Source organism: Cricetulus griseus, chromosome 3 (assembly GCF_003668045.3).
Source record: "Cricetulus griseus strain 17A/GY chromosome 3, alternate assembly CriGri-PICRH-1.0, whole genome shotgun sequence".
NCBI lineage: Eukaryota > Metazoa > Chordata > Mammalia > Rodentia > Cricetidae > Cricetulus > Cricetulus griseus.
In genome coordinates this window covers 255,801,059-255,813,258 of record NC_048596.1, presented here as the reverse complement: position 1 = coordinate 255,813,258, position 12,200 = coordinate 255,801,059, and the positions used below count along the sequence as shown (strand labels likewise).

The following is a 12,200-nucleotide window of genomic DNA, read 5'->3' as shown; positions in this document are numbered from 1 at the left end:
ATAGCACTCCATTGCTTCTTCTGTGTCTCATCCCTAAACAGAGCATGTTCCTCAGTGTCCAAAATGTGTAACCTTTGAAAATCAAATCAACCTTACCCTAAGATACTTCCCAAGAAGTGAACAGACCTGGGAGCACACTGTGGTAACCGACTATAGCCAGGCCCCTTTAAACATGGTGAATACTAAAGAGAGAGAGGCTCCTTTCCCATTGGATAGAGCGAGTTTTCACTTCACACTTTTAGATCTGTGACTTCTTTTGAAAATATTTCTCTCAAAAGCATAGTGTCTTAATTTATGTAGCCACTGCTCCAGTTTTTCTATCTGTAATACACCTGTATCTATAATGAAAATTATGCATATAATTTTTTCCAGGTTACTTCCATGGAATAGGTCAGCAAAGGTGAATTTTGCAGGTTAAACTTCAGGAGTTAGTTATTACCCATTATTGTGCTGCAGTACCAGCTCATTCCCACCAGTAGGGTGATTTACTTGTTACTTGACTTTTTCTAAATATGTTGTTAAATCAGACCAGAAAAGTGGGACTTTGTTTGACTGTGTATTTCTTGGATGATGCCTGGGGCTGACCATTAACACAGCTCTGTCTTTCTAGATTCAGTCTCTGTGTACCCTCTTGTAAAATGTGTACCCTCTTGTAAAGTATTGTTCCATGCTTCTTACACATTGATTTACCATGTCTTTGTCTTTTTATGTGGTGTTTAATAAAGTACGATATTAATTCTCTGTCATATTTGTTTGTAACTGACTTAGGTCTTTAGAAATGAGTGGAGTTTGCCTAAAAATCTGCAGCAAAAGAACACTTCATGTACATAGAGCTAGCTACTAGCCTTAAGCAGAGAACTGAGGGAAAAGACATACCTTCACACATGAGTGGTGATTGGTTCATATAGAAGGTGCTAGAAGGAGTGGGAAAGTGGTCCAGAGTCTTTGATAAACCATTTGACCCTGATCTCCAGACAGTGTAAAACAATGAGAGAATTCTGAATGGAGAAGTATAGTAGGTTTTATTCTTAGCCACCACAGAACTCAGAAACTTTTCATTGGTCCCCAAAGTGTATTTTCCCGTGGTAACTTAGTCACCTCACCCTACAACCCTTCAGTTGTCATTGCTTCCTTTTGAAACAATTAAACTCAATTATTTCACTTACTCGTGGCACTTATATCAACAGCTCTCTCCCTCTAAGGCTCTCAACCACTTGTCTTTGTAGGACATGCACGACACTTGAACTGTTTGTAGGAGCACTTGACAGTGTTGAGAGTGAAGATGACCTTGTTAAGCTTTTCCATGACAGAGATGTTGATACAAAGCCTTTCAAATGAGTAACAGCTTGACTTGGCTTAGCCAGGCATTTATCAACTTGTTAACCTCAGGTGGAATGGCTGAGGATTCTAAGATAATCACCTGAGTTCAGAACCAGTGCTGCCACACACCAGATCACAGTGTCTGGAGCTTGAATGAGAAAAGGCATATCAGTTGCTGTACACCTCATAGAACTGTATCCTGAATATTGATGCTTTTTCCTTTTAGACTGTCAAATGTGAGGAGCAACCTTTCTCTTAGATATTAAAAATGTGCATCTGAGCACATCTCTGTGTCCTGTTGACTGTCATCTACTTTGAGTTCTTTTCCTTTAAAAATGTCTTCTCCAACCTTGGAATTGGGAGTTGAAGCAAATATGTTAGCATTATCCTCTAGTTGTTAAATTTTGGTGAGTTCTGTCAGGTTTTACACTCAACTCTGGACATTCTTTTCCATTATAACTTTAATTTCCTAAGCAATTTGGTTTGTTCACCCTCAATGTTTGTGCTGTGTTCCTTTGCCTTGTTCTGGGGGCTACTTTTTTTCTTCTGTATTTCTTTCTTACTTTGGCCTTAGTGTTCTGAGTGCTAGTTTTAAAGGTATGCACCCCCATACCCATCTAAAACTTGTGATAATTTTTTTATATTACAAAAACTTAGTGTTCTGTATTCACTGGGTATACTGTAGATATTAAGGCCTAGTGAACTGTGAGACTTAATCCCCAGAAGTAAACAGATAACCATGTCACAAAGGTTTACAACAAGGCATAGACTCAAAGATATGAAAGGATGGGCGGGCGTTGGTGGCGCACGCCTTTAATCCCAGCACTAGGGAGGCAGAGGCAGGCGGATCTCTGTGAGCTTCTCCAGAGCGAGTGCCAAGATAGGCTCCAAAGCTACACAGAGAAACCCTGTCTCGAAAAAACCAAAAAAAAAAAAAAAAAAAAAAAAAAAAAAAAAAAAGGATAAACCAGTAATCTAGACAATAAATAGCAAGATTTAAGAACCTCTCCCCTTAAGAAGTCATGGCAGGAACTCAAGAAGCTAGTCATATCACATCCACAGTCAAGATCAAAGAGAGAATACACACACCTTTGCTTACTTGCACCCAGTAATTCAGGGCCCAGCTCATGAAATGGTGCAGCCCACCTTCACGGTGGATCTTCCCACCTCAATCAACAGTCAAGACAATCTTCCATAGACATGTCCACAGACTAACCTCATACAGATAATTCTTCATTAAGACCACCTTCCAGGGTGATTTTAGGTTGAAACAAGTTAACATTTTCAACTAACCATACAGAGGGCTATTGGAGATTGGTGGGAGTTTGCCCAGTAAAAACAAAGAGAAACGTGTTCATGGGATGGATAAGCAGACAATCTACCAATGTAGATGCTGATGAAGAATGACAAATAAGAGGCCTTACATTAGCTAGTCAGGTCATACTTTGGATCCTATCATGGACATAAGCATCCATGCTGGAGGCAGTGATTGTGCATCCCTTTAACACACAGATGTTAGCACAATGTGCATACATTATGTACCACGTTAATTTCATACTTAATTTCCAGCATCATCTCCCTTTGAGGATCATCTGTTAACATGAATTTCATGGGGATTGGCTGACCTTTTCATTATAGCACCTGCACGTTTATTTATATATGCTTAGTGATAGCAGCAAGAGGCTAATGTTTAATGATAAATGCTTTTCCTTAGTAGCCAGTATTAAATAAATGAAAAGGGGGGGGAGGAAGAGGGTAAAAACAGAAGGAGGCAGTATTAAAATAAGTGGTAGTCAATCCTCCCAAAATGTGAGGGATTATCTAGATTGTGTTGACCTTCCCCAAACCAATGATAGGCACATAACTGGGAAAGAAATTACTCATGCAAAAGCATCTTTGTGGTTCTGAGCCAGTGGAATATCTTTCCTTAGAAATGAAAAGAGAGAAGGTTACCATCATGGTGTGGTTTCAAAGGTGCGTCTAGGTGTTGAACTGAGATTTTTGACTCTGTGTGTGGGCAGCAGTGAGTGTTGAGGAAGGTGACTCACAAATTCCACAGTGCATGTATGGAGGTCAAAGGGAAACATTGTGGGATTGGTTCTTTCTTTGATGTGGAAAGAAAATATAGAGCCAAATATTCTGAGTTCAACCTTGACTTTATTTGGTTGGTATTGTAGAATACCTTGAGCAACTCTTATTTTCTTTTTTTCTTTTTTATTTTTTTAAGATTTTATTTATTTATTATGTATACAATATTCTGCTTCCATGTATATCTGCACACCAAAGGGGGCACCAGATCTCATAATGGATGGTTGTGAGCCACCATGTGATTGCTGGGACCTGGAAGAGCAGTCAGTGCTCTTAACCTCTGAGCCATCTCTTCAGCCCCAACTCTTATTTTCTTAAAGTTTGGGGGGGGAATCTTTACATTTATTTCCATTCTGTGCAGTGCTCTTTTTCTTTTAGGCACTCTGAACCAGTTACCTGTTCTTAAAAAATAAAAATAATAATAATCAGGGTATTGATGGCGACTGTAGGCTATGGTGTTCTTAAAAAAGCTTGTGGTGAATCCTGAATGAAGAATTAAAGCAATGGATGAGGGATGTGAGCAGAACTCAGTAGTCAAGCACATGATTTGCCTGGTTTAGGGCACCAGCCACAAGAAAAACATGACACCTGGAAATCAGGTCTTGTTTTGCATGTGGATTGAAATACTATAATTAAGCTGGGGGGCAGGGGTGTTGCATGCTCTTAATCCCAGCACTCAGGCAGCAGAGGCAGGTGGACCTCTGAGTTTGAGGCCAGCCTGGTCTACAGAGCAAGTTCCAGAACAGCAAGGATTACATAGAGAACCCCCTTCCCACCCCCCACCCCACCCCCCGAAAAAAGAAAAAAATATATTAGAATTAACCAAAGAATGGTGATACATATATATAATCTCAACCCTACTGAGGCAAAGGCAGGAAGATTGCAAGTTCTAGACCATCCTGGCCTACATGGCAAAACCCTGTCACAAAAGAAAAAAAAATAGTAGAATTAAAATATTTAATGTCTTTTCTGTTTCCATCAACATAGAAAAGAAGGTGCTTTGGAGGAGAAAGTTAGTGTGATGAGTAATAGACATCAGAGATGACCGTGGGCCTGCTTACCCAGCTGTCATCTAATGGGCAGGAATTAGAAGGCTGATCACTGTCCTTGTAGATGCATATGAAATGCATCATTTGTCCTCAGAATTCTTGATTTGTCTCTGCACAGTAAAGGTTCAATTGTCCATGCTAATGGAGAGAAGCCAGACATGCATAATTCCAAAGAGCCAGCAATATAAGCAGCATTTTAGCAGCAGTTTTCCATTTGCATATGACTTGTTTGGGAAAGAATTATTTTCCTAAGTCTGCTTGCTTAGCCATCCTAGAGTAGACAAGCAAAGATCAAACTGGGTTATCTGTAGAAGAATATTTAACAGTTAATTCTAGAGAAAAAAATCCTTTGAATTCATTTAAAAGCAGAACCTCATACATGCTGACATCTTTTCTTTTTTTCTCTGACTTCATTAGAATGTATGCTGTCAGGAGGATAAGAGATGCCTTCCGAGAAAATAAGAGTGTAAAGGATCCTGTAGAAATTCAAGCCCTGGTAAATAAAGCCAAAAGAGACCTTGAAATAATCCGCAGACAGGTAAGATGGTTCAGTGACAGACTGCTTTTCATTATGTGTCTTCAGATTTGACATTACCTCCTTGATTGGACATCACTGCTTTGGTGTTTGTGATTTACACCTCAGGATGGTGATGCACTGTCCTCTTTCCTAGTGCAGACATGTAAAGATGAGCTATCCTTTCACAAGATTCAAGGACATCTTACAGGAGAATGCCAGCTTTCTGAAACTTCCAGAGCCTGGTTCTTCTGGGAAACTAAACTCTTCTGTTTTACTAAAGTTGATGCCTTGAGTGTGAGAAACTGGGGCAGAAGGGCTGCTTTTTAATCCAAGTGTTTTTAGGATGTACTATACATGGCTATGTGGCATATATCAAAGTATAAATATATCCTCCTTTTTCACGTATTTCTCATCAGAATTTAAGGTGAATAGAGTGGGTTATAAATGTGAGTTATATTACCTTGTGGAAGATGTGTTTGCAGGTACAGGGTACAGAGCACATCTGCTTATGTGCAGGCCTACAGTGGCCCCCAAGAAGTGTTTCTGATTTCTTTCTGCGTCAGTGCCAGGAGTCACGCTGACTCAGGCTTGTTTTTCTAGAGTTTTGGAATGTGAGTCTTGCACACATGGCATCACCGTCTCCTGATTATTGTGCTAGTATGAACTGTCCGCCTTCTGAAGTAATTGAAGTGTCAAAGACTGATTGTAGTCTTCTGTTGATTGACTTTCTGCCCTAAACTACACATTTCACTTTTCTTCAAATTGGCATAGCTCTGTTTCTGGTTTTATATGTTTTTTTCTCTTATAGCAAATTTGTTTATGAAGTGTGGAGGTGGTACATTTCCAAAGTTCTGTTGTATTCCAGAATGGGATTTGTGGGCCCCCTACTTAGGAGATGCCTGCTTGGCTGACATTGCCTCTCATTCAGTCTTTTCCTGGCTCTTTTCACAATTGTCTTAAAATAGAAATTAAACAAAAAATGTTATTAAAGGCCAAACTTTGCATTTTATGTCAAGATTAAATCTGTGTTGCCTACATAGTGGAGCACCCTCTTCAAGTGTAGTGTCAGACTCTGAGAGTCTCTGAGTCCTGCACTTGTCTAGTGAAAATAATGGAGCCACATTTGCACATGCCTATGAAATAAACGTCAGCTGGAGGCCTGAAAAGGTAGTAAGATCACCAGGAAAAGACCGGTCTGCACATTTACATATACTTGAGAGATACAGATAGATACATGTGTCACTTGGAAAACTCTAGGCTGATGGCACTTTCCAGTCTCTGGTGATTGAATTATTTCATGGGATCCTCTAGCAGTAGAGCTTAGGAAGATAAGCAGCTTGAATCTGTATGTTATATAAATGCACAATGATTCAGTTCTTTGGCACTTTCTCTATAGAAATTGCCAAGCATGATCAGAACACAAACTGCATTGGAAAGGGGACCTGTAAGTAAGCTCTTCCACCATTTCTCATGCCCAATCTTTAATTGTCTGTATTAGCTCTTGGTTTGAAATGCTAAAACTACTCTCAAAAGATAAGCCAGGGTCGGTGTCATGGCTTAACAGTATAACACTTGCCAACTGTGCACAAAGCTCCTTAGTTCTAGCCCCAAAACTGCAAAGAGAAAACAAACCAAAAAATAAAAAGACCAGACCGATTATGGCCTTCAGCCAACATTCTCAGTGAATATACACTGAAAACAGGCTGGGACATAAAGAGAAATGGACTGTGATCAAGGTGGTGGTGGTGGCTCCCTCAGGACAGCATGGTGACTGCACTTTCCTCATGACAGATGCATACTGTCTCCTTCCAAGGTTTCCATGGTAACCTAGTAGAGCCACATGTTCCCACCTTAGAGAGACCTGACTAAGGCAGCATACTCACTGCACTGGAAAAGTTCACCAGTCATACCTGTTAATTCCTATTTACTTCCCTCTCGTGCCAGGCCTTCCTGTATCCAAGTGCCACTTTCACCATAGTAAAGCACTCACTCGGCCAACTTGCTGCAAGCTGGCATAAGCTGGCCTTAGAGCAAAGGCCTGAAGTAAGAGAAGAAACTGGATTGTCACACACACCATCTGTGCATTAGCCATTGTTATTGCTGTCAGTGTGTCCCCTGAGTTCTATGAACACACTAGAGTGTTGGTTTTTTTTTTTTTTCCAAAGAAAGGATCAGATTGAGTCACTGTCCTGCTGAACTCCCCCCAGAGGCTTCAAAGTGGCACCTTGACAATAAAACATGAAATTCTCAAGAGATCCTCAAGGGCCCTTCACTGCTCTCATCCCCCTCACCTTCACTGTTCCCATTGCTGGTCCTGATTCACAGCCAGCCTTAGCGCCCTCTTCCCAGAGGAACCCAGCCAGACTCCCAAAGTACATTTTTCCTCTTTGGCCACACTGTTTAAAACAGCTACTTGCCCCTATTCCTCAGAACACTTATCAATGCCTTAAATACTAATACTCAGAACCTTTATCTGTTTTGTCCCACCCTGTGAGGACAGGATCTGACCTGTGTCATAGTTACTGTTTCCACAAGAACATTTCTGCATTAAGTCCAGACTTGACCTACTAGGTATTTGACTTAACCCCTTAATGCCTAGTGGAAAATACAAGTGAGGATAGTGGAGTAGTGGCAAGTATCAAGTAAGGTAATATATGAAAAGCCCCTGAAATGATAGTAGTGAATGAGAAGTATTTGCCATTCTTATCTACTATGTAAACAACAGGTTCATATAGAACTGATGCCTGGTGCATTTTGTTCCAAGATCACCTCAGGCAAAGGATCTGTGCTACCAAAATTGTGATGTTTTCAACTCAGAACCCAAGATGCCTAGAACATCCTTTTAGAAAGCCTGAACTGTGAAGGATGGAGGAGATCTCATGGGGACCTTGACCTATCACAACCATGAACTGTGGCCTTTTTCCTATCAAGCCCTTCTACTGGAGCTGGTGGACCCCAGGCACCCACAGTTTGTATACCAATTCAGTCATAATTTCTCCCTGTTCTTTGAACCAGAAGCCACAGACACCAGACCAGCTGCCAGATATACTGATTCTAAAGGCAGCATCCTGTGGTGATGTTTTGTTTGTGATCTAACAAATAAAGCTTGCCTGAAGATTAGAGTGTGGAGCTAGCTAGCCATGATAGTTAGCCAAAGTCTCCAGGCAGTGGTGACACACACCTTTAATCCCAGCACTCAGGGAGGCAGAGGCAGACAGATCGAGGCCACCTTGGGCTACAGGAGATTGATCCAGCCTAAAAGAGAAACAGCCAGGCAAAAGTGGTTCACACCTTTAATCCCAGTACTTGGGAATCACATGTCTTTAATCCCAGCACTAGGAGGGTAAAGACAGGAGTGATATGGCTGGATAGAGAAAGAAATACAAGATGAGAGAAGACAGGAGCTCATTGCATTCAGTCTGAGGACTTGTAGGGACAGGACTGCCCCTTTGGTCTGAGGATTCAGTAGAGGTAAGAGGTCTGTCTTATGACTGGCTCCTTTACTTCTCTGACCTTTCAGTATTTGCCCCAATATCTGACTCCAGGTTTTTATTATTAAGACCTATTAGAATCCATGCTACAACACCCCAACTGAAATTCCCCCAACTCATGTGATATATCCTGCTACTCTACTTGCCAGTCACCCTTCTCAGGCAGCATCTCTGTCATTTAGTCACCTGGATATTATGAGACCACAAAGAGCCCAGTAAGACTTTGTAATTTTTAAAGAACTCTCCAAACAAAAACCAAAGTTCCAGGAAAGCTGAATGCTTTTTCCAAGGACAAAAGGCCAAACATGAGTTCAGACCTCTCCTCATTCTTTAGCAAACTCAGAAGTTCAATGATATTAGCCTTCAAGTTAGTAGAAAGTAATAGATAAAAGTCATCCTGCCTTTTTGTGCCAAGCATATCACTTACCTAGCTTAGCCTCTCCTCAGGTCATTCACTCTTGCTCCACATTCTTCATGTGCAGGATATTGAATCTTCATTGTGGCAACCCTAAGGGATTCAGGTAGCACCAGCATTTCTTAGCCTTCACATAGGCTGTGAGGATTGTTCTCATTTCGGGAAGAAGCAGATTGTTTTTCTTTCACAGTGAACAAGTCAGCCTCTTGTGTCTTCTCTATAATTATGGCCCCACATGCTTTTTTCCTTCATTCTTGGGCCAGCTTTCTCCATGAAAATTGCAATCTGGTTTACCAGTCTCAAATCTCTATATGCACCATATCATATCTCAGGGCCCACAGCTACATGCCTCCACCATCTGTATACTACCATTCTATCCATATAAGATGACTCTGGAAAGACGCTGGCCCAATCAGTATGTATTGGCCTCTGTCAAAAGCAAGTTCAGGAGTAGTCCACACTAACCCTGCCTTCCCTGTTTGCTCTTCAGGGGGGGTCAGAAAGGTTGGGTGAGACTTGGGGTATGCACCAGGTAGAAGCCAGGCAGTGAAGGTGGACTGGACGGGCCTGGCTGAGCAGGCAGCCTGGGCAGCAAAGAATTGCCCACACTTTCTATCCCAGGCAAGAAAATCAGCCAGATTCTTTCCCCTGCTAAAGGAATTCCAGAATTCCTTCTGGTATTGCTTATAAGGCATTAGCTGTCATTTCTATCAGTTAATCATCCTCATTTGATTATAGTCTGAGTCTGTCACATTTGTTGGTGGGTTTTCTTGCTTTTGTTGTTCCTTTTTTAGACAGTGACTCACTGTATAGCCCAGGCTAGCTTTAGACTCCAGATGTTAGAATTATAGGTGTGTGCCCCACACCTAGCTGCCCCTTCTTCTGTTAAGGGAACATAATGTGGAGTACCTTGGTGTGGGTTATTGCCTCGTACTAGCTCTTGCTACTCTGGGTGGTGGAGTACCTCCAGCATCTCTAGCACTTGGGGCCTTCTTTCCTGTGGCACTCATGAAAATCATGTGTTCATTAAAGAGGAAAATAGTTACTAAGTATTGTGAACTAAAGTTCTGACCTTTGTACTATATGTAGCTTAATCAACACATGCCTGTGGGTAAGACAGAAGAGACTATTGGGAGTAGACACAGTGAGGAACAGTCATCCAGGCTTCGGGGTCTGTATTGATAAGATTCATTGGACACATGCATATCACCATGATTTCAGGAATTTCTAGCCAAGTCTTGACTGATGGCACCTCTGCTTGAAACTTGCAAAAATGAATTTACCTAAAAAATATCCTGTGGTTTCAGGAAAGTTTGCCTCAATCCTAAGAATCTTCTGCATGAAAACTAGTGAAAGCAAATGCCAGCGGGGGTCATTAGAGTGAAATAACTCTCCAGTTCTGGGTTCTCATAGAGCAGAAAACCTTGGTAACAAAAGTTGGCTAGGTTACAGTGTTGGGGAGAATGTCTTTTTGGAGACCTTTTATGAAATGTGTGAACTGGGTGAGTTTCCTTCATCTGTAGAAATGGAAACTGTTCTGAATTGAGATGTTTCCTGGCACTAGCTTCAACACACTGCTGAATTTAGCAATAAAATTGTATCAAGAAGTATTTGGTAACTCTATCAAGGATAAGAACTTAATAAAATATATATTGGTAGAAAGATGGCTGCCAGAAAAACACAGTTTCTCTTATTACCCAAGTATTAGTATGAAGAAATATATTGTATGCAACTATAAACTGATAAAGTGGATAAAGTGGATGTATTCTGATTCCAGATAACATCATGGTTTGGCATCTGCTTTCCAGTACTCATTACTTTCTGCTCCAGTGTTTCTTCTTCAACTTGCTTTCTTTAACCATGCAGCTCAAAAAGTGGAAGGGGGGCTGGAGAGATGGCTCAGACGTTAAGAGCACCACCGACTGCTCTTCCAGAGGTCCTGAGTTCAATTCCCAGCAACCATATGGTGGCTCACAACCATCTGTAATGTTGCCCTCTTCTGGTGTGCAGATATACATGGAAGCAGAATGTTGCATACATAATAAATAAAATCTTTAAAAAACAAAAGTGGAAGGATTAGAATTAGGAACCTATTGTGGAAGCCATTAAGAGCAGACAGAATGTGCTACATTAAAGATAGAGGGGGGTGGATTTTGGTTACTCTAGGCACATATATATACAAAGTGAAGTATTTTCAATGTTTCTTCATGTGCAGTTAATTATTTCTATAGACTACTAAAAGCAAATTAAGCTGTTCAATTTATGAGTATTTTGTGTGATAGTAAATGAATTTCAAACCTTATGTGTTCCTACTTTCATTACTGTTTATGTTGCTGTTGCTAAATGACCAAGAGAAATGTTCACCAGGAGCTCTAAATGTGCTGCTGTAAAATGAGCAGCTGTTAACTCAGACAGCCTCTGTCCATATCTGCATCAGTATCCTGGGTAGTGATGAAAGCCAGATAATAAAGGAGAAATCTATCTAGTAATTCTCACCCCTACAGAAGACCTGTGAAAGGGGTAGGACTATTTTAGGTTCTGCAGGAGAAAAGATAGTGTGACCTGTATCTTTCACATGCATTCATTTTGATGAAATACCATTGTAATACTGGAGAATTTCAAAAGCATACTTAGCTGTGGTTTTGGTAGACTAAAGGAAGGTTGATTCCTACATTTGGAATATTTGTAACACATTAAAAGAATTTTACACAGTCTACAAAAGTCAAAGGTGGAAGCAACCCAAACGTCTATTGACAGATGTGTGGCCTGTACCTACAGTGAAATATGAGTCATCCCTGCTAAACATAGATATACCTTGAGGGTAGAATGCCTAGTGAAATAAGCCAGACTTGAAAGCACAGCTGCTGTGTGATTACATATGTGTAATAACAGTTAGGGTCATAGAAGCAGAAGCAGAAAGGTTACCACAAACCCAAAGAGAAGTTGTTCAAGGATACACAGTTTTGATTTCAGAAGATGAAAATACTTTAAAGATCTTACTGACAAAAATCTGAACATAGTTAACACTATTAAACTATATCCTTGAAATTGGTTAGGATGATAAATTTTTGTTAGGTGTTTTTTCATAATTAAAAATTGGCCCAAAGTAAATTTTCAGTTAGCCATTTAATTTTAATTAAAGTAAAATTGAATGTTTTATGTACATGTATTTGAGAATAGGAAGCTAAAGTCATTTGAAGCTTGAACTAGTGGATTTATATCTATGAGTCTTCAGTTTGCTTGTTGGAAAAAAATGAAACAATTATATTCCAATTTCTAAAGCTAGTTCCAGTTCTCAGCTCCCATGATTCTCATAAACA

General features: G+C 40.4%; 1 protein-coding gene across 2 annotated transcripts in view; it reads left to right on the top strand.

Moving 5' to 3' along the window:
• Positions 1 to 12,200, top strand: part of Lyrm4 (LYR motif containing 4) — a 114,796-nt gene that overhangs the window by 15,897 nt on the left and 86,699 nt on the right. For both annotated transcript variants that reach the window (XR_004769385.1, XM_027410365.2), the window contains exon 2: positions 4,875 to 4,995. Coding sequence is in view for 1 of the 2 variants with exons in the window: in XM_027410365.2 (XP_027266166.1) it covers positions 4,875 to 4,995 (121 nt within the window). In the remaining variant the exon portion in view is untranslated. The remainder of the gene's footprint in view (positions 1 to 4,874; positions 4,996 to 12,200) is intronic.